This window comes from Komagataella phaffii, chromosome 1 (assembly GCF_000027005.1).
Source record: "Komagataella phaffii GS115 chromosome 1, complete sequence".
NCBI lineage: Eukaryota > Fungi > Ascomycota > Pichiomycetes > Pichiales > Pichiaceae > Komagataella > Komagataella phaffii.
In genome coordinates, this window is record NC_012963.1 from 115,321 (window position 1) to 136,758 (window position 21,438).

General features: G+C 40.2%; 10 protein-coding genes across 10 annotated transcripts; 5 read left to right on the plus strand and 5 right to left on the minus strand.

Moving 5' to 3' along the window:
• Nucleotides 1-15: 15 nt before the first annotated feature.
• On the minus strand, nucleotides 16-303 carry PAS_chr1-3_0062 (Integral membrane protein required for ER to Golgi transport; the record flags this gene model as incomplete). The annotated part of the gene is made up of 1 exon (XM_002489353.1): nucleotides 16-303. One exon carries the CDS (start codon nucleotides 301-303, stop codon nucleotides 16-18), a length of 288 nt encoding a protein of 95 aa, XP_002489398.1.
• A 122-nt stretch (nucleotides 304-425) lies between these two features.
• Nucleotides 426-3,110, minus strand: PAS_chr1-3_0063 (Molecular chaperone of the endoplasmic reticulum lumen; the record flags this gene model as incomplete). Its single annotated transcript, XM_002489354.1, has 1 exon — nucleotides 426-3,110. The coding sequence occupies one exon, from the start codon at nucleotides 3,108-3,110 to the stop codon at nucleotides 426-428; it is 2,685 nt and encodes an 894-aa protein (XP_002489399.1).
• A 155-nt stretch (nucleotides 3,111-3,265) lies between these two features.
• Nucleotides 3,266-5,149, plus strand: PAS_chr1-3_0064 (Hypothetical protein; the record flags this gene model as incomplete). The annotated part of the gene is made up of 1 exon (XM_002489355.1): nucleotides 3,266-5,149. The coding sequence occupies one exon, from the start codon at nucleotides 3,266-3,268 to the stop codon at nucleotides 5,147-5,149; it is 1,884 nt and encodes a 627-aa protein (XP_002489400.1).
• A 4-nt stretch (nucleotides 5,150-5,153) lies between these two features.
• Nucleotides 5,154-6,155, minus strand: PAS_chr1-3_0065 (Mitotic exit network regulator, forms GTPase-activating Bfa1p-Bub2p complex; the record flags this gene model as incomplete). Its single annotated transcript, XM_002489356.1, has 1 exon — nucleotides 5,154-6,155. One exon carries the CDS (start codon nucleotides 6,153-6,155, stop codon nucleotides 5,154-5,156), a length of 1,002 nt encoding a protein of 333 aa, XP_002489401.1.
• Nucleotides 6,156-6,333: 178 nt separating this feature from the next.
• On the minus strand, nucleotides 6,334-8,960 carry PAS_chr1-3_0066 (Subunit a of vacuolar-ATPase V0 domain, one of two isoforms (Vph1p and Stv1p); the record flags this gene model as incomplete). The annotated part of the gene is made up of 2 exons (XM_002489357.1): nucleotides 6,334-8,873; nucleotides 8,936-8,960. 2 exons carry the CDS (start codon nucleotides 8,958-8,960, stop codon nucleotides 6,334-6,336), a joined length of 2,565 nt encoding a protein of 854 aa, XP_002489402.1.
• Nucleotides 8,961-9,222: 262 nt separating this feature from the next.
• PAS_chr1-3_0067 (Subunit of a Golgi membrane exchange factor (Ric1p-Rgp1p) that catalyzes nucleotide exchange on Ypt6) lies at nucleotides 9,223-10,979 on the plus strand (the record flags this gene model as incomplete). The annotated part of the gene is made up of 2 exons (XM_002489358.1): nucleotides 9,223-9,849; nucleotides 9,912-10,979. The coding sequence occupies 2 exons, from the start codon at nucleotides 9,223-9,225 to the stop codon at nucleotides 10,977-10,979; spliced, it is 1,695 nt and encodes a 564-aa protein (XP_002489403.1).
• Nucleotides 10,980-11,028: 49 nt separating this feature from the next.
• On the minus strand, nucleotides 11,029-11,967 carry PAS_chr1-3_0068 (60S acidic ribosomal protein P0; the record flags this gene model as incomplete). Its single annotated transcript, XM_002489359.1, has 1 exon — nucleotides 11,029-11,967. The coding sequence occupies one exon, from the start codon at nucleotides 11,965-11,967 to the stop codon at nucleotides 11,029-11,031; it is 939 nt and encodes a 312-aa protein (XP_002489404.1).
• Nucleotides 11,968-12,550: 583 nt separating this feature from the next.
• On the plus strand, nucleotides 12,551-15,142 carry PAS_chr1-3_0069 (Membrane protein of unknown function; the record flags this gene model as incomplete). Its single annotated transcript, XM_002489360.1, has 1 exon — nucleotides 12,551-15,142. The coding sequence occupies one exon, from the start codon at nucleotides 12,551-12,553 to the stop codon at nucleotides 15,140-15,142; it is 2,592 nt and encodes an 863-aa protein (XP_002489405.1).
• A 368-nt stretch (nucleotides 15,143-15,510) lies between these two features.
• On the plus strand, nucleotides 15,511-16,383 carry PAS_chr1-3_0070 (Mitochondrial inorganic pyrophosphatase; the record flags this gene model as incomplete). Its single annotated transcript, XM_002489361.1, has 1 exon — nucleotides 15,511-16,383. The coding sequence occupies one exon, from the start codon at nucleotides 15,511-15,513 to the stop codon at nucleotides 16,381-16,383; it is 873 nt and encodes a 290-aa protein (XP_002489406.1).
• Nucleotides 16,384-16,774: 391 nt separating this feature from the next.
• Nucleotides 16,775-21,421, plus strand: PAS_chr1-3_0071 (Subunit of the nuclear pore complex (NPC); the record flags this gene model as incomplete). The annotated part of the gene is made up of 1 exon (XM_002489362.1): nucleotides 16,775-21,421. The coding sequence occupies one exon, from the start codon at nucleotides 16,775-16,777 to the stop codon at nucleotides 21,419-21,421; it is 4,647 nt and encodes a 1,548-aa protein (XP_002489407.1).
• Between the last annotated feature and the right edge of the window lie 17 nt (nucleotides 21,422-21,438).

A 21,438-nucleotide genomic window follows, 5' to 3' on the forward strand; every position in this document is an offset into this window, starting at 1 on the left:
TTAATGTGTATTCATCTATCCTAGCACCAATTCGTAGATTATGACTACGCTGTTGATAGCAATTAATGGCAGTCTAAGCAAAGTTCTTGTAGCACTTATTAATGTTACAATTTTCGTTTTCATAGAAACTTCTGGGTTGGCGTTGTAGTTGTCAAATGTAGTGGTTTGGAAGCTAGCTTGCGGAGTACTTGCTGGGGCATATGAGCCCCATCCAATTCGATTTAGAAATCTGTCTTCTGATAAGATCGCTATGGCATTCACAAGGAATAGAACTGTGTAAAATAATATCCCTAGTCCAAACATTTGGTAGTTGTTTCGAGTGGTATGGTGATATCTGAGGTTCAAGTCGTTTTTATCTTTGAGGGGTGGTAATCGCGCGTAAATATCTCTAATGAATTATGTGGTCTATATATAACTGTGGGATACTACAACTCATCATGGGATGTTTGAACCTTAGGCGATTCTGATGGTTCCTCTATATCTTCATTAGTGTGAGAAGTGGAAGCAGAACTTTGCTCTTCTCCCTCATTCTGCTCGTGGCTTTTTTCCTCCTCTTGTTGACGTTTAGCTTCCTTGAGAGCTGCCTTCAATGCTTCATTGCTCACCCTTTCAATATGTTTGCGTAACTTGTCTGTCAAACGGTTGATTCTTTGAGAGTGTACATCTTCCAAACTGGCCATGATTGCTTCAAATCGGGAAGAGTAGTTCTGCAATTCTTGATACAGCTTAAAAAGCTCCTCTCTAGGCAAATCACTTATAGTGTCCTTTTCAGTCAACATTCTGACATGCTCTAACTTTTCGGTAACAGTGTTAAAGAGATTATCAAGCTCTTTGTCTGATAAAGGAGGAGATTTTATTTTGATCTTTTGACTTTCTTTGGCGAAGTCTAAACCTTCCTTCTCATACTGCTGCATTAAACTCAGAGCATCCTCACTCATGTTTAACATTAGTTCTTGAACATTTTGCATGGAGTTTAAAGTAGTGTTGTAAATCGTAGTGAAAAGATTATTATCAAAAGTGACATCGTTCAGATCAATGTAGCTCTTGATGAAGGCAACACTATCTGACACAGAATTTAGTTTTTCCCTGATATCTTTTGCTGATGCATCGTCGCTATCATAGTCCAACCACTCAAGATTCTCAGCAACCAGTGTTGACAAAGCCTCAACTTGTGATGCTGGCCCTTTTTCAACCACTTCCTCATCCTCTAAATACGAGCGCACGCGGTATAATTTCGATTCCAGCTGATTCTTCAATTCTTCGATCGATCTCTTTACAGCATCCTTCTTGTTCAACTCCTTGATTTTCAAAGATGAAGATACCTTGGTAGAGGACCCCATTGGTTTCACGTGAACGGATTTCAGTTGAGTAGGTATAGTCACAGGATAGAATAGCTTCTTGTTTGGTTTTTCAATAGTCTCACTAGTAGTTGAGTTTTCAGATTTAGTGTCTTCAGACTCTGTGTCCACAGGAGGTAAATATTCAGCCTCGTCAGCACATTTGGCCTGCAGACGAGTTAAAGAAAGCAATCTGCTCTCAGATAACTCGACTGTAGCCTCGTAATTAATATTAGAACACTCTTTACCTTCTTGAGTTAGAGATTTGATACTCTTCTTGAGGTCTGTAACCTCATGACTGGCAAACAATTGTCCGTTCTCGTAGAGCCCAATCGTGAGCTGGTTCTCACTGTCTACATTTTCCAGCTCGACCACTTTCTTAGTAGCAAGAGGGGTGCCAACTGGGAACACGTTTATCTCTGAAGAACCAACTTTTAGGCAATAGTCATATACACTTCTTTCATTTACGGTCATCTGTTTCGCTTTGAACATTTGCGATAAAGTTACACCACGGAGAGTAGAACCAAAAACGGCTGACTCATCAGCGTTAACATTCTTTGCAATCAATTCAGATCCTAGCAAAGATTCTAGGTGCTTTTTCACCATCGGCACTCTTGTTGACCCGCCTGTGAGAATTACTGAACTTAAACTGGTCAGTGGAAAAGGTGACGTCAGATTCCCATTCAATGGATGACTTAAGGCCTCGATGATAGGAGCAGTGATCCTATGAACATGCTCTGCATTGTAATCTTCGAATTCGTCTCTTGCTATTGTGGCTCTAAAGTCAATGTCATTGTATAAGGATTCAACGGAAACTCTTGTGTCAGTGTTTGCACTCAAAATTGTCTTTGCCTTTTCAGCCGCTTGCCAAAGTTTTGACATAGATTTACTATTCTTGTTGAAGTCGGACTCGCTAAAGGAAGGATGCTCAGACAAGAACTTCTGCAAAAGGATGTCATAAACAGATTGTGTGAACAACTGGCCTCCCAGCGACTTGTCATAGGCAATAGCCTCTACATCAATAACAATTCCACCATCATCACTGGAAGATATAGAAACCAAAGTCGCCTGTAAAGAACCAGCCCCCATGTCATAGATCATATGATATTGTTTGTCTCCATTGAACTGCCTTGAAGAGGCATAGTTAACGGCCACAGATATACCGTCATCAACCAAGCCAACGACTTTTAAGCCACTAATTTCGGCAGCATCTTTCAAGGCCAGTCTTTGCGATTGGGTAAAAAAAGTGGGTACTGTGATGACAGCATCACTGATAACTGAATAGGAACCTGGCACCGCGTGTTTTAAATGATCTTCAGCTCTAGATTTAATGTCATCTAAACTCATAGCAAGTATCTCTTCTACAGGATATACAGAAGAGCCCAACTTAAAGGCAACCGTGTTCCTGTTATTTTTGGATGGAACCATCTCAGCACCTGAATGGTACTTCTTGTAATCTATAGTTGAAACGTCATCAATTGAAACACCTATCAATGACTTCAGATGATTCAAGCAAGTTTCAGGGTTTCTGATACAAACAGAACTAGCTGAGGATCCATAATATCTCTCAATTTCACCTTTGGAATTTTCCTTGATGGCCATCATTGAATTATCTTTACGTTTGGAGTCTGGAGTCAAGATAACTTCAAAAGGGACACCAGGAGCCACTAGGACAGCCTTAGTAAACTCTTGACCATAATCGATGCCCAACAGAGCTCCAAGCACAGTATTTAGTAGCAAACAAAGTACTGTTACTATCTTTTGTGTTCTCATAACAATTGATCTGAACAAGTGTCTTTTCCAACTACAGGGTTTTTTCTAGAAAGCGAAGCGAGCCTTGCCTCTTGAGAGATGGTGAAAAATCGCGACGGAACGCTAACCCTAGACTTTTTTTCTTAGTTTGAATTCTTTGATATAAGCTCTAGCAGATGGAAAATAAAGATAACGGAGCTTTCCATGATGAAAGATTAACTGGCCAACGAGAGAATGGAAAACCAGTTTATTCCAATGGCTATGGGGCACTGAAAGTCCAAGATCTGTTAAAAACTTCTCGAAGGAATAACAAGTTGATGCCCGATGCGCCTGCTAGTGAGAAGCAAGAAGAAATTGAACCGAACCACCATCCTAGGGTACAACAGCAAGGGCAGGGGTATGCCCGAGATAATCAAGCTCTTTACTCAGATCAAAATATTGATGTAACAAATACTCGAAGGAATTATCGCACTGAATCTCCGGGTGCAATTTCTAGAGGCCCACCAAGAGAACGCAACAATGACTACAGAGGGTATAGGAGAGATGGAGAGAGAGGAGCTAAAGATTTTTCACAGAATTATAATGATACCGGATTCTCCAGAAATTTCTCCAGAGATAGGGGGTATAATGACTACTCTCGTGGACGAGGCAATCAGCGCCACGAGAGAAGGTCCTACAGAGATTATGCACCAGAAGAAGTGCAGGATAGTTATCATAGTTATAGACCACACAATGGAATGGTGAGTGCAAGGGAAAGAGAAAGATCTTCTGATTATCAGCCACAGCAGTTTGAAAGAAATGGACCCTCAAAACAAAGATTAAGAAATACATCAGAGTACCCTAATGACAGATATACAAGCTCCCAGGAACACGCCCCAAGGAGTCACTCCAGACAAAATCAATCTAGAAAAGTAGATCTTACGAATGTGCTACCCTTGAATGAGGTCAAAAGGGATATTAGTTTTTGGGACGTCAAACCCAGGGGATATGAAAAAGTTCAAGCTTCCAGAGCCAAACTATCGGGTCTATTTTCTTTACCTAGCGCTCAGAGCGATGGATCAAAACCGCTTCCTCCAGCCCCTACCGAAAAACCCGAAATGGCTGATGTTCTCTTTGATACTGCCAGTTTGAGCCCAACACTCTCTACGCTTAGCAAAAAACTTGTGGTCACAAATTTTGACGGTGTTGAGCCTGAACAGATCGTTAACTATTTGAATGAGTACACTTCTCAGCTGAGCAGCTGCAACGCCAGCAAACCAGTCGTTGCCTTTAACGTCGTAGACGACAAGTCCAAAATAATACTTGAGCTAGATAGTTCCCAAACCACCACACTAATCTATTGTATGAACGGCATGAACATTGAAGAACTGAATTTAAAGTTGGATTTATTGCGTCCAGAGGCATATATTGTTGGAAATACGGAAGAAAAAACTAGCTCTACCGACGAAGTATCTGACGTTGTTATTGATAGCAAAAACAAACTAGCACTGGCCAGTATTCCGATCGGGACTGAGAGATCATCATTGGTAAATTATCTGTCAAAATTTGGAACAGTCACAGGCTTGGAATTACCAAAATTGAAGGAATCTGGTGAATCGCAATCCTTTGCATTCTGCGAGTTCAAAAACTCGGATCGATCAACAGTGGTTGAGGCTATCGAAAGCTCAAAAAATGAACAATTTGACTTGCGTTGCTTCCCTGCCTGCGATGGGCTACAGCAGGAGTACGAAGTGAAATTTCAAAATCTTGAGAAGGCCAGCAAAGGAGAAAATTTCCTTCGAACTAAGGAAACTAAAATTGTCCAGCTTCTAAACATTTTCGAACCAGTTATTTCTGAGTTTGAGGAATTTGGACGGAGCATAGGAAATTTTGACCGAGTGTTCATACCTAATACAGAGAAACAAGCTGATGATTGGAAATGTGAGAAGCTCTATATGGTATTTCACCATGTTGATGATGCTCGTAAGGCCATCGATCAGTTGGCTGGAAAATTATATAATGACAGAACTGTGTTGGCAACATTCACAAATGAAAAGGATTTTGCAAATGGGATATATTAATGAATCAACGGTAATATGCATCTAATTGTTCGCTTATTGTAGGGTCATGTGTATGTTTAACTAGAAGCATGTATACGTCTTTGGGAATCTTTTCAATGAAACTAATACCAAGTTTTATGATCTTCTTGGATTCTAGTTTAGGGAATTCTCGTAGTAATGTCATTGGGTTCGAAATTTTCATCAGTTCTGACCGTATTAAAACTAACTGAGCAACAATGAACAATACATTCAAATGAATTCCGTAAGAGAATAAAAAGTCCCACAATTCTAACACTTCACTCAAGGGAGGCGTGCATGCTGATAAGGTCAACACTGAGGGAAAGGCGTAAATTTCTGTTTTAAGCATTTTCTTGCTTAGGTACGAATGCAGTTTCGGGTCCACAATTTGAAGACACAAGTCAACCATACGGACACCAGTATGAGCTCCTTCAAGGTTCGGAAGCACGTAGAGTGGCATATGTCCATTTATCATTTTATCAAACAGTAAAAATGCCTGAGGTTCTGTCTTGCAAACGTATAAGAAAGGTGCCATCAAGATATTCATACCTTGAATATAAGGGGACGATAAATAGGCCCTGCTATTTCTCTTACTACCCCTAGATACATTCTCGTTCTTTATCTCTGTCATCAGGGCATAGCAATTTAGTGTTCTTGCAAGTATGGTGGGTGTCACTTTGCTTTCGTAATTGGGATCACCTTTCAAAGTTCTATGAGCATCGTTAAGTATCTTATCGAAACTTTGAGATCTTCCCTGAGAAACCAGTTCAATATAGAATTCACTTTCAGTTGGAGGAACTTGTAGTAAAATGGACCATACGTAACACCGATACGGGCAGCTCTCCAAGTCTGAATGTGTTGTAAGACCTTCTGCAAGGATCATGTACCGTAGCTGTGACAGACCAGTTTTGACTATGACTTGATTACTTGTGATGAACTTTTCTACCGGGTCTTTTTTCCTTCCCTTTTTGAAACCCATTGAAGGTTTCGTCCTAAGTTGCGATTCCATCAGGGCGACGGATGTTTGGCTATTCTACTACTGTTAACGTATTATTGTTGACAAAAGATGATTTGATTTGATTTGATTCTCCTAAATAAACTTCGCGCGTTTGCCTATCATCATGCATGTTTATGCTTTCCTATATAAACCTCATCGCTCTCAGTCCACCGTGTGGAAAACAGCTAAGTTACTGGTTGTCGCTTTCTTTGAGCAAGTCTACAAAGGAAAATGGCATGTATGCATATCCCTCACCTTCAAAGAACTTAGACATGGCTTCAACCCAATGTAATCTCAGAGAATGTAACATCGCCGAGGTTCCCTCCATGACAACCAGAATGGCCACAGTCAGAATAAACCAAAGGCCAAATAGAAAGAACGTCATGAATATGCCCGAATATCCTGTAGTTCCAAACGAATTGGCAATCGTCATGGACCAAAGAACGGCCGAAAGTTGGTTATGTGCAAGGGAAAGGGCCCACAGCCTCAGATAAGATGCTGTATGTGAGACACAATTTAGGCAAAATTCGATGGTATGAATCACTTGGTGAATCATAACGTCACCAAAATTGAATGGCTCTTGCTCGTCGTCAATATCCTGGATGACAAAAAAATCGTCATCTTCCAAATTTTCAGAATCTGAAAGTTGGTTTATATGATCATGCTCAAACAGGTCGGAGTACCTTAATTGGATCGACTGGTTGTTACGCCGACGTAAAACAAGTGGTTTGTATAATAGTAACCACGGAACACACACCAATGCTATCAAAACAAGGATAATCTGTACGACAGATTGTCCAGGGTAAAGCTGCTCCTCAACAGTCCCTGGTGAAAGAAACATGTTTATCAGCATGTTCAGTAAACCAGGAGCTGGCTTTCCTATTTTAACCCAATCAACACACCATTTATAGACGATAGTGAGAGAGAGATATCCAAAAATACCTTGCATGAAAAGTAATCCTGGAATGAAATTCCCGATAACGTCAACGTTTGACTTGAAATACCTATAGTTCACCAGTGAAAAGAAGAATGAATAGGACATGTGACAAAAACCGATCAAGATGGACAATTTCATTTTGTATGAGTTGGTGAATAATAGATTATTGTCAGTTCCGTGCCAGGCGTAGTCTATTCCGAATGCATAGGTTCCTCTTTCAGTTGCCTCCACAGATTGGCCCGCATCAAAATCAGAAGGCCATTTCCATCCAGATTTGAACAAAGTCAACGATCTTGAAAAAATATCATTGTAAATGAAACCTGTGTATACAGAAAATGCACCCATAAGAATCAGAATATATCTTCCAGTAAAAGCCATATCAAAGATTTCATCCCTTTTCATTTTGGCGATTTTATTCTCTTTCAAAATCAAAACTAAAGCAGCCAAGAACACCAGAAGTCCATGGCCCACATCACCGAACATAATTGCAAACAGAAAAGGGAAAGTTACCACACTGGCCAATCCTGGATTAACTTCTTGGTACGTAGCGATACCATACGCATCAATGATTGACTGGAAAGCTGCTGTGAACTTGTTAGTTCTGTGAAAAGTGGGAGGGGTACGATTGGTGTACAACTCGTTCACAACTGAGTTTATGTCACTCCCGGATCTCTCGGTTACATCCCTCAGCGCATTCTTCACTGCAGGTAAATCATGTTTAGGTATCCATCCTTCACCAATCAAGCATCTTCTCGTTTGATCGTAGTTAAATTGATTCAAGGCATTATAAATAGCCTTTTCCTTCTTTATTTCAACCTGCCACTGAGAGATGTCCTGGCACACGTACAACAGCTCGCTGTTCAGTACATTTTGCGTGTGGTCAATGACTTGTTTTAAATCAAACAGCTTGGAATTGATCTCATCTAGCTCTCGTTTGAATAGTTCATAATTGCTCTCAACGTGGAAAACTGTACCACCTAAAGAGTCAACAATCCTTTTAGTCTTGTTAATCAGATTGTCACCATGGGTAAACACCAAAAATATGTACTTGTTGACTTTTTGCCCACTTCTTGTATCATCAAAAGTAGAATCAATGGGTACAAAACTAAGGTACAAATTACCTCTTAATACTCTCCATAGAATTTTTTCTAACGTGTGATATCGTTGACTGTCTATAGTACCAGTAATATAGTTCATTGTTGATATCATTGTGAAGTCTCTTTCAATCGTCAGATTGCGGCCCATGTTGACAGACTCTTCTTCCATCAATAATCCATCAGCGGAATCCAGGGAAAGTCTCACGTTGTTTAAAGTTTCAGGATCGTTGCCTATATCAAAACTGTGCGTATGCGAGCCAAAAAACTTCCTGGATCCATTCAGTACCAGTCTGTGCTCTATTAGCCTCAACTCCTGTTGTTTGGATTGCTCTAGAGACTCTGCTAACCTTCTAACATTGGCCTCATACTGTTGTACTTTGGTAGTCAAATCGTCAACTTCGGAGGAAGAAGCAGTCGAAGGTTGACCAAGAGATGAAGAATGAATGGCACCTATACCATCGTACTCTGGAATTATGGTTCCAGGTTTTTGTTGATATATCTGAGAGACCAAGTAGTTTAGTTGCTCTTCTGTTGCCGTTAGCTTTCTGATTTCCTTAACAAATGACCTTTGAAACGTATTGACGTTTGAGTTCAAATCTCTCAGTTGAACAGTTCCGAGATCCCCCAAGACAGATACAATGTCTCTTGAGATTTCACTTGCTATATAAAACTGTACTAAAGACATCTCCGCTGAGCCTAGAAGAGGTGGTTAGTAACTTTTCAAGCTATACGTGCTGAAATGCTAGAGTCAAACTTACGGAAAATGGCCTCTTTAGATGTCATTATATTCTGGCAAGAGTCCCGCTGCAATTGCCCTTTGGAAAAGCTTTTTGTTGCAAATCAGTAATTGGCCAAGAAACCAAGTGCAATGTGGTGTAATTTCTATTCTTCCCTAATTAGTAGCTTTTAAAGGGGAGTGGGTGTTAAACAGAAATTAAGGCCAAATAATCTATTTACTACACGAAGATCACTTCGAAAAAATCGTTCACCAACCAGATTTTTCTATCAATCTCCAAATCTGATCTCCCTAGTTCCAACTAAGGTAATGGTGACCCACACAATATACAACCAATTAGTAGACAATAATGTTCGGGTTGAAGTTGTGTATGAAAATTATCCAGTCATTGCTGGAACAGATGAACTTTCGTTGATCCTACGGTTCCGGTATTTGGGTAAACCCAAGCTTCCTAAAGAAGAACATTCAGAGCCAGATCCTGAAGATAAGGACGCTGTCAACTCTTCTCATAAGGCTGGGAGTAGTGATACGTGGTCTGGCTTTGGAAGGAGAATCTCGTCGCAATTTTCCAATGTTACAAGGAATGTTTTTTTGAAAGAATTAGACAAGGTAGAAGAGCAACACGAGGAAGACGATGAACCTGTATTCGTTGTCGGATATACGCAATTGTTTGGATATCTTGCTATCAATGAAAACATCATAGATAAAAAAAAATTGGAAGACGTTAGAAAAAGATCTGTCATAGGAAATAAACTAGCTGGTATAGAAGGACTGGAATTGAGTGATAAAACTAGCAATATTTGGCAGTTCAATAACATAGAATTTTTGGAGCCTGGGAAGAGTAACCAGATTATCCCGCTATATTCCACAACTCAAGCCATGCTATTTCAGGAGATTTCTCTGGCCCAAGACCCTTTGAAGATCTTTTATGTGAAAGTTCCTTTACCAAAAACTTACCACCAAATTACCATTCAGCTGCTCTTACTATAAATTATAAGTTACTGGTTGGCTACCAACAATTTGAAAAGAGTGGCAAGATAAGTGTCCGGACACTAAAATTTCCTCTTAAATTACAAGCTTACGTGAACAGAGTTGGGCAGCAGCCTTTTTTCACCTTGGATAAACCACTCTTGGGTCAGCCCATTGAGGCTCAAGTTAACGAGGTAACTGATGGACAAAAGGCCAGCTTTGCTTCCATTAAGTCTCAGTTGAAACATAGCGATATTGAATCCGAGTCTGATTTTTCTAATGACAAGATAGCGGTAAAACCAATCGAGTTCTTGGCTTTTATGCAGAAACTAAGTCAAGCCAACATTAATCAGGTTGTGGAAATACAAAATGAGTTTCACAAAGAGTTTCTTACAGATTACACTTCTCCGAAGAACGAAAATTGTAGGTTAAACCTTATCAATTTGGTTTCGAACCCATCACAAGTTCTTTCCCTTAGACAAACTGAACGCAAACCCCTACAAAAGAATTTTGAAGAACTGAACCTTTTTGAATATGATAGCCTTTTACCCGCAAAATTCCAAACTAGGTTCTTGTTGAAACGAAATACAAAAAATTTTGCTCAAGTTGACCTCGACAAGTCAGTATTTAGGGTCAACGATATTATTCGCATTAACATTCAGTTATTAAATCATATTAAAACGACAGGGTTGATAGTCGCACTTGAAAGAGTAGAGACCATAAGTGACCAGTACATTTTCAAGGATGAAAAAGGGCAAATACATGAGAATCTGACTGAACAAAGCCAGCTTGTTGAAAAGGTTTGTGAAAAAGTTGTTAGTACTATTAACAGTGAGCAAGTATCAGCCAATTTACCCATTCCTTACAACTCACCAGGTCAGTTCAAAACTAACATTGTGAACGTAAGGTATTTGGTCACAATAAAGTTCATCTTAGTGGAGGAATCTTCTGATTTAGAGTTGATCTATTCCGACAACAAAGGAGATTTGCTCAGAGGAGTGGAATTCTACTCCAGTGGATCAGAGTTTCTATGTAGACTACCCATCAAAGTTGTACCAAACTACGAACCCAATTTTGGTGTGGTTAATTACGTTTAATGTTGCGGAAAACTTAATCTATTGACTACAATTAGTTCTTAATCGTTATTTAATCAAACAAACCGAATCCCATGTCGTCGTCCTCAGACTCTTCGTCTTCCTCCTCAGCAGCGGCAGCAGTCTCCTCGGCACCAGCAGAAGCCTCACCGGCAGCAGGAGCAGCAGCAGCGTAAGCCTCAGGGTTAGCCAATCTGTCCTTGATAGCTTCAGAACCCTCAAAGGAGTAGTCAGTAGCAATGGAGACAGCCAAAACATTCTTGTAGTGGTTGACAACAGAGTGACCAACGGATGGCAAAGTTGGGTAACCAGCAGCCAAAGAGATTTGGGCAATGGTAGAGATGGCAGAGGTGAAGTGAGACAACAGCTCGTCATCGGTGATGTCCAAAATGTTAGCTGGGAAAACTTGTCCATCGTCGAAAACTTGAACAACAGTCAAACCGTAGGTGAAAGGAGAGATGTTCAACATGTTCAACAATTGAGCCTCGGAAGGACCAACTCTGGAGTCTTTCTCAACAACCTTAACATCACTGGTGATCTCAATGGTACCTCTGGAAATCTTGGTTGGGACACCAAGAGCTTGGAAGAAAGAGGTCTTACCTGGTTCCATACCAGTGTTACCGGCAGGAATGAAGACATCCAAAGGAGCGATAGCACCTGGTCTGGCTGGGGCAGCGACTCTGTTCTCGATGATCACATCTCTGATGGTTTTCAAGTCCTCGTTGGTGAAGACGAAACCAATGTTACCTCTGACGAAAGGCAACAGCTTCTCAAAGACTGGGAGCTCCTCGACGAAGTCTCTCAAGGCCTTTCTGACCATGGTGTTCTTACCCATAAGAATCACAGCTTTACCACGGAGAGTCTGTCTGACCTCGTGCATTTGCTGAGAGGAGACATTGTCAACACCGACAATAAAGATGGACTTGTAAGATTCCAAAAGCTCTCTGAGCTTGTTAAAGTACTCGGCTTTCTTTTCGTTGATACCTCCCATTTCGACTCTGTTATTACTATACTGAGGATAGGCTGTTTAAAGGATGAAGAAGTAAGAAAACGATTTGGACGACAAAAAAAGTGATGAAAAATGAGGAAGGGCGTGAGCCCTCATCACGTGAAGATAGAATTTATGAGATGTTTGGAGTTGCAACGATGGGATGCTGGATGTTCGAGAGGCGTACGTTTTCCTCTGATGCTGGATCAATGTTTCTATGGTAATCACTGCATCAGCCGCACTGAAAATCTTTGGTGCGAGAGCAAGGAGGATGATGATTCGTTGCCTAATGTAAGAACTAAGGTCAGCAGCATAAAAAGTTTAGCCAAGATTTAACTTAAAAGAATACTACTTGATCGGCATGTCCATGTTATAGCAAGGGTGACTCCAAGCGCCTTCTTTGTTGCTCTGTTCTAAATTTAGTTGGTTATCGTTACATTTCTCATTCCCTTACATGACGATTACTAAACGCGTCATATCGCATACATATGCTACAGATCGAAATCAAGACTGGATTTGAATCTTTATCTCCCTTGCTTCTTTTCTTCTCTTCCCACCATCACTTCCCGTTTGATTTTGACCAACAATGACGACTGAGGTCAACATCTCCACCGAAACGGTGCTGACTTCGTTGGCTGTGAATTCGGCCGTGTTTGGAGGTTTCGTTGTAGCATTTATTTTGCTCAGAGCAAAGTTCCATCGAATCTATCAACCCAAGAGTTTCACAAAGCTTTTGCCCCCAGAAGACAGACCCAAACCAGTTTCTGTGTTTGCTCCAAGAATGATCTGGGATTTAATACGGAAAGATAAGAAATTCCTGATCAAGTTCTGTGGTATTGACGGGTACCTATTTCTACGTTACATGGGAATATTGACTTTGACTTTCTTTTTTGGTAGTCTCATTTTGATTGTTCTCCTACCAGTCAATGCAGTTAATGGGGTTGGGCATGACGGTTTCGATCAATTGGCTATTCAAAACGTTGATGACAGGAATAGATATTTTGCACATGCGTTCATCTCTTGGGTATTTTACGGATCTATATTGTATGTGATTTACCGGGAGCTGTACTTTTACAACAACATGAGAGTAGTCATCATGTCTTCTCCTTTATATGGAACTAAACAGAGCTCTAAAAGTGTGATCTTTCAGACTGCGACACCCCAATTCTTGTTTAAGTCAGAGCTTAGGAAACTTTTTGATGGAGTCAAAAACGTTTGGGTTTTGCAAGCTCCCAAAGATCTTGCTCCTTTGGTGAATAAAAGAGATCAAGTTTCAATGAAGTTGGAGAATGCAATCTGCAAGATATTGACTCAATCTACTAAAAGGTATCTGAAATCTCCTGACACATTTGTAGAGGGCACAAGTTGGAGCGATTATGTCAAGAAGAGACCCACTACTCGTTCGTTTCCAATATTTGGAAAGAAGTACGACCTTATAGATCATTGCAAGACCACATTGATCGAGCTAAACGAGAAAATTTTGGACAGACAGGCTAACTATGAAGAATCTTCTCCTGTTAATTCGGTCGTGGTAGAATTTATCAGTCAATACCATGCACAATTAGCTCACCAGTCAGTAGCCCATCATATGCCTCTTCACTTCACTCCCTCCCATATTGGAGTTGAACCTGCGGATATCAACTGGTTCAATATGAGACTTTCATGGTGGGAGAGACTGGTGCGATCATGGGCGGCAGTGGCTAGTATTATTGCATTAGTGATTTTTTGGTCGATACCAGTGTCCTTTGTTGGTATGATTTCGAATATAACGTATCTGACAAATGAACTGCCATGGCTGAGGTGGATTTTGGACCTTCCAGACCAGTTGCTTGGTATCGTCACGTCTTTATTACCTACCATTATGTTGGCGCTTTTGATGATGATTTTGCCAATCTTTATTCGTAATATGGCAAAACTTTACGGATCAGTCACATCTCAAAGCGTGGAATTGTTTACCCAGCAAACGTTTTTTGCTTTCCAGGTAGTGCAGGTATTCTTGGTGGTTTCTCTTTCTTCTGCTGCAGCGTCTGCAGTGACACAGATAATTGAAGATCCTACTAGTATTATGGATACTCTAGCTACGAATTTACCAAAAGCGTCCAATTTTTACATTGCCTACATCATTCTTCAAGGTTTGTCAGGTAGTAGTAGTTCTTTGTTCCAAGTCGCAAACTTGATCCTCTATTATGTGTTTGGGTTTGCATTTGACAACACTCCGAGAAAGAAGCACGATAGATACGCTGGTCTCGGATCTATGGAATGGGGTACAACATTTCCAGTGTACACCAACCTGGCAGTTATTGTGCTTTCATATTCTATCATTTCCCCTTTGATTCTGATTTTTGGAACAGTTGCATTTGCATTACTTTGGTTCACCTACATGTATAACCTGAGCTATGTTTTCGTGTCTGGCCCCGACTCTCAAGGCTTACATTACCCCAGAGCATTGTTCCAAACGTTGGTTGGAGTTTACCTAGGAGAGATTTGTCTTTTGGGTATATTCGCAGTTGGCAGAGGATGGGGACCTATTGTTTTGGAAATAATCCTTCTCGCTGTCACTGTGTTTGTTCATCTCAATATGAATAGCTCGTTTGACCGGCTGTTATCTGTTGTCCCTGCAGATGCCATGAAACCTCTTGATGGTGTTTCTGAGACACCATCATGGGTACCAAGCGGCGATGTGGAGAATTCTCATAATTTCAATGAGTCTCCATTCCTGTCAGAAGAGGAGTTACCGAAGAAACACAAGCACAAGAAACGAAAACAGAGGTCCTTGGCCAATGTTCCCTTGTTGGTAGATGGTGAGGATATGGGAAGTAGCATCACCACCTTGGGACCGCTTGACCGTTTTTTCCGTCCTTGGATATACTATTCGTACGAGACGCTTCGTACGTATCTTCCCGAGTCGTATCAAGAGCCCACAGTTACGGATGAGAAACAGACCAAACATGCCTATGATTACCCGTCTGTAACTCAGCAACAAAAAGTGCTTTGGATTCCAAAGGACCCACTTGGGTTTTCATCACAACTAATCCAGGAATTCAAGGGAGTGATTGAGATTTCTCACGAGAGGGCATCCATCAACAATAAGGGCAAAGTTGAATGGGAGGGAGATGCGCCCACAAGTGGTTCAAACGTAGAACTTGACAAATCTGACAAGCAGTTGGTGGATAGTTAGCAGCATATGTACTTACGAATGATGTCTTAATAAGATCTGAAAAGGGGTAGTTTTCAATGAATAACCCACAAGTAGCTTCAAATATTAAATGAAACGTTTTCAGTGTTTGACTAAATCATTCTTCCGATCAATGTTATAGTTGGACCAATAATAGTCCCTTGCCATGGCAGGTCTAACTTGATCTCGTGTCTATGTTGACTCCTTATATTCTATTTTTGCAGACTGATAGCTGATAGTGGGTTGTACATCTAACATCTCCGGGTCGCGCAACGCAAGATGGGGTATTTCTTTATCATCTCGGGCCATCGTTCCACCTATCCACTCTTTGCCGCTCATAACTGCTCCTCCCGCCAATTTGCCCTATAAACATGTTTAAACGCCTATTCTCTTCCGTGCAAACAGGCTCAAAGTATTCATCTGCATACAAAAACTATCTAAAGCTTGACAATGGCAAGATCGGCAGTTATATGCATGATATTCCTATCGAATACGACCAGACTAGCGGCCTACTAAATGTGGTGGTAGAGATTCCACGGTGGACCAACGCCAAATTTGAGATCAGTAGATCGCTGGAGGCAAATCCCATCACTCAGGACCAGAAGGACGGTCAATTGAGATTTGTACACAATTTGTATCCTAACCACGGCTTTCCATTTAACTACGGAGCAATTCCTCAAACTTGGGAGGATTACACCCGGCCCTCCAAATTTGTATCAGCATACAAAGGAGACAATGATCCCCTAGATATTATAGAAGTGGGAAGCAAGGTTCTGGAAGTTGGGCAAGTGCTCAGGGTGAAAGTTTTGGGTTCCTTGGCATTGATTGACGAAGGCGAGCTAGACTGGAAGATCATCACCATCAATACTGAAGATTATCATGCTTCAGATGTTAATGATATTTACGACATCTACCACGTGCTTCCGGGTATGTTAGAAAACACTCGAGAATGGTTCAAGAACTATAAGAAACCGGAAGGTAAACCCAGCAACGTCTTTGCTTTCAATGGTGAATTCAAGAATCACGAAGATACGATGAAAGTCATCGAGGAATGCCACAAGAACTGGAAAGCCTTAATCGAAGGAAAAGTCACTGGCGCAAAGGCCCCTAAAGTTAGTAATGCCACACTGGAAGAAACCCCCGGGTTCACAACATTTGATGAGCAGAAATTATTGGTCAAGACTAATGCTAAGGATGAAGAGATTCCACAGGAAGTTAACAGATTGTACTTTTTCAATAACTAGCAGGGCTAGTTAGCCCCGGAGTATTGGATGCATTAGTAGGTTTTAGATATTTTGGTTGTTATTGTTTCGCGCAGCTTAAGATGCCAGAACCAAAAACGAACATAGAAGAGAAGATTCACCTTGACCTGCCATCCAGCATCGACTCATACATTCCTTTTTTTTCAAATGCTCATTCTTGCATTCTACTACCACGTTTAAACGACAAGAGCTCCAGCTCTTGTGTAGTTTGTGTATCCCCAGTACCATGGTATCATGGTTAAAACGAAATGCATTATATTTCTCTTCCAACTTCGTAGTCTCTTTGCCTCTTAGTACCTTCTACCCTCTAGCTTACGTAACACTCGAAAGAAAGGAAAAAATCATCTCCAAACATAAACACCAACACCAACTAATGGCTGACGATAAGGATTCCTGGACCTTTGCACAAGCTTTTGAGTTGTTCAGCAAGTCCAATGATGCCAGCATTTTAGATTCGTTGGACACTTTTTTGAAAACGAATTCTGATTTACTGGAGAGCAAATCTATCCCCTTTGTCTTTCATGAGTTCAAGGATGATGAGTTACTCCACTTAAAGGAGAATGTTATTAGAGGAGTTCAATACCCAGTCCCCAATGAAAAAATTATAAAATACTGTATTACAGTGAGCAGGCTGCTAAACGTTGACGTTCATGAGGTTTTAAGAATCTGTAAACAGAACTTTGTCGACTTGGTTATTGACAGAAATGATTCAATAACAGAGATAATCAAGTTGGTTACTCAAGAAATTGCATTGATTATACAGCTAAGGTGTTTACTACTACAATCAAAAAGGCTGACGATAAACAGTGATGACATATTTGATGGAATATTTGACTATCTCAACGAGTATTTCATCAAGAAGGGATATTTTGAAGAAGAATCTCCGTATGCATCCTTGATCGCTAATGAGAAGGTCAATGTGACTGTTCAAGTATTGAACTTCCTGGCGTATCTATCTACTGAATATTCAGCCACAAAAGAACAGGTTGTAACATGGTTCAAGATTATGGAGCTGTCTCGATTTGCATCCATCTTGAAACGTTCCATAAGCAACAGTCGTTTAGAGTCCATTCAATCATTATTATCAGTTATTACAAACTTAATCCTAGACCTGAATAACAATTATGGTGGCCTAGATCATTACAAGTCCTACCTCAACGATGCCGTGTCCATTCAGCAGATCAGTGAATCACTGAACAACACTTCTCCAAGTTGTCCTATTGTCTTATACAGCTGGAGTATTCTTTTGCACAGGAAGTATTTGGTACTGGAATCTTTTCCTGACAACCCCCATGGCCAGAAGTTGTTAGGTTCATTGGGGGGATTGCATCAGCTGCAACAACAGTATCTTCAATTTAGCAAGATTTCACAAGACCAAAATGTTATTGAAAAACTGGTTCGTTGCCACAAGAATCTTTATTATGATGCTATTTTCACGACTGCTCTGGGAACTCTGGTCCTTCACTATTTGCCATATTTATCACTCACTGATCAAGTTTCTCAGATGTTAAACACAATATTCAAAGATTGCCTCAGAAACATTCTAATCAAGCTTTTCCAAGACGAGTATTTTGAAAGATTGCTGACCCTAGCAAGAGCCAAATTTCCAAGATCAATAGTTTCCTACTTAAACTTGGCATCATTAAATACAAATTTTGCATTGGAAGAAGTCACTTGCATGAAATCTTATATGGAGTCCTTTGATGAAGATTCGTTGTTGAACAAGTATGAAATTGATGATCAGAATCCTGAGTTAGTGAAGATAACACAAGATATTGATATTTTTCCACCCTTCGAATCATCCAAGGAATTGTCACTTTTGATGAGAGACGGAACCAAGGGAAAGTTACTCAGTGGTAATATGGTTGTTTTTATTTACGATTATAACGGCTGGACCTTCTTAGGTCGGATTCTACAAAACATCTCTCGTAATTTCAATTTGCAAGATGATAGGGTTGCCTCTATGATATCGATTCTGCAAGTGTTCACTCGAGTCACAGAGGAGATTGTTCCAGAAAGTGCTGAAAGTTTTTTTGCACTGGCAAGCACTTTTGTAGACGATTCCGATGTCATTGAAGTAATTTTCAGGTTGTTCGACCAATGTTTGCATGCAAGATGTCTACAAGGTTTGGAAGCTATTGCCAAGTTTATCCAGGCTCTTTGCAGAACCTTGTCCTATCGTGTATGGTCATACCTATCTCATTCTCAATTGTTCAGCGTATTTGCTTCAACAATTCTGGGAGCTGTTGAGATGGTTTCAGGTGACTACTCTTTTACCATTACTTTAATCAAAATGGTGGATACTTTGGTTGTGGGATGCTTGAGCTTGGATACTAGAGTTTCAGCAAGACTAAAGAGTCAAGTTTTGATCAACATAACCTCTCATATGCTTCACATCTTTGAGATCTTCTACCATTGTCGCTTTGAGATTGAATACCAAAAGTGGGAGATTGGTACTTTGCTCGTGGATGTCTTTGGAAAGTTGCTGGTGCCCGTCTATGGTATTGACGGTGTCGATGAGCCAGAAAATAAGGCCACCGCCGTATTCGCCAAATCTGCTCAGAAAATAGTGGATTCTTTTTTAGTGCCTGATTTAATGGATGTCAGAAGCAACAAGCCGATTACCAAGGCTATTGATGATTTACTAACGAAATCATCAACTCTCGATCTTACAGGGGTTTGGTATTCTAACTGGAATAGAGCTATCATAGGATTTACTGAACTTTTACTTTCAATCAGATCAGTATGTGGAATGCCTCCTTCCATACTAGAAAAGACTATGTTTGCCAAGTCACCATCTTTAGTCGATGTTTACCATCATCACACAAGCTTAAGATTAGATGTCACAAAGCTTTTAACGAGTTTGGTAAATGCAAAATGGCCCAACGAACCTCCTTCATTGCTAGCATACTTGGGTAAAGATCAATCATATCTTTTGTTAAACCTTTTGGCTGCCAATTTGACAAACTCTCTGGTTGATTATGATATCAAAGTGAGTATATATGATCTTTTTTCTGCCGTAATGGAGGGTGATCAAGAAGGTCTATCAATTATGTTTATCACAGGCCATGGCAGCAATGAAAAGTTCCAGCAAGCCTCTATTTCCCTCCTGGAAATTATGAAAAAGTGTGTGATTGATTTATCTCAGTACCCAGATTCGGTAGCTCTTCACTTAGTGGATGCAATCGCTTTGGCTTTCAACTCCTGGACAACAGCTAAAGAGTCCAAAGATGATGAGCCTTTCATTGGGCAGCTAATAACTAGAATTTCCAAAAGAAACCTCATTGATACTCCCCAAACCAACCAAGAGTTTATCAATGCTTGCTATGAGCATCGCTTAATCTCAAAGATTGCCGAAATACTGTCCTTGTTTTTGTTCGTCTCTAATAATGAAAAATGTAAGAGGATGATAGTTCAGCTTATCGAAAGCGACGAATTCTTGGAAACTATTGAAGCAGATTTTCGCATTGAAGGCTATAAGTCATCGCTGCATAACGATTTGCATGAAAAATTTCAACAGAATTGGCCTGGAATGAAACTCGATCAGTTTGCACATTCATCACTGGTTAAGAGAAAGAGATATGGTGAGAACTCTGTATTTGCTCTTGGCTTGCTAGATGACTTATTTGAGAGTGATGAACGATGGGCAGATTTTAGAAACGAGATCATTCAGGCCAGTATCAATCTGCAATACATCTCTGCACAGCTACTTGTTGCTAAATCACTATCTGCACTGATTACTACGTACTTCAAAAAGGCAACGGCAGTGGATATCAAATTCATTAAACTGGCAACGCAGTTACTGCTTATTAATGATCGTGATGGAATTCCAGCACCCATATTCAAAGAACCATATTACGAACGAATTGATTTGGCCTTTTTTATCGTGTACAATTTTTCAAAAACTACCAAGCAAGTGGACGACAAATATTTAGCCGATCTCATCTCTGCGGTTTCGCAACTAATAATCTCTCCAACCGATTTGTACAGACCTCTATTGCGAATTTTATATGCCTGTTTGAAGTTGATCAAGAAAGATACGAATCTTTTTGCAGAGCATTTCACAATATTTGAGCGAGTATTTGATCTAGTCGTCTGTCAGAACACTAGATATCTTTTCGCTTCTTTGACATCTGATCAAAATCTTCCTTTGTTTGGAAAACTGGTTGAGAATATCCTTTTGAACCTTGCGTTACTGAAAACGTTTTTCAATATGAATTTGCCAAAGAACTTGGCAAACTCCTTTGCAAAACCATTGGTTAGACATGGCACACTGCGCTCAATTTTGAATCTGTATTCTTCATCCCATTCATTGAATGAAAAGGACAATTTAATATTGGCAGATATAGCTATCACTTTCATCCATGAGTTGGTGACAGTCAAGGGAGTTACCAAAGAACTAATTTCAAACCGGTTGTTTTCTAACTTAATAGAAAGCCCCGTTTCTCTTTATATCCAGAACGGACATATTACAGCCACAAGTACCCCAAGACTGCATAATATTTGGAGCAATGGTCTATTGTCAATAATACTATCCATTTTGGGATCGTTCGGGGAATCTGTACTACCTGAAGTGTGCAGTTTTGTTACGTGTTTCGCAAAACAGATAGCTACCTGTATCCACAGTTGGTCATCAGACTCGCTATCAGTATCGTTACCCCTGATTCAAGAGACAAGTCAACTAATTATGTTGTATAGCCTTCTCAAGGCCTTAAACTTCAAAGATTATATGATCTCAAACAATCTTACTTTTGATTCAGGAGTTAAACAGATAATGTCCTCATCATCAAGGTCAAGGTACTCAAATGATTCTGAACAACTTCAGAACCGGTTCTTTCCAGGTTTAGATACATTAGAGCAACGAAATGCTCTTGGTGCTACTTTAAGTTACCTATTATCACATCCAAAGTATCTCATGTCCAGAGCTGTAGATACAAATCTCATAGAAAATAAATCTAGTCAGTTTCAGGAAGAGCTGATTAACGGTTTGAAAGAGTTAAGAAACTCTTTAAAGGATTAAATAGAGTATATATAATA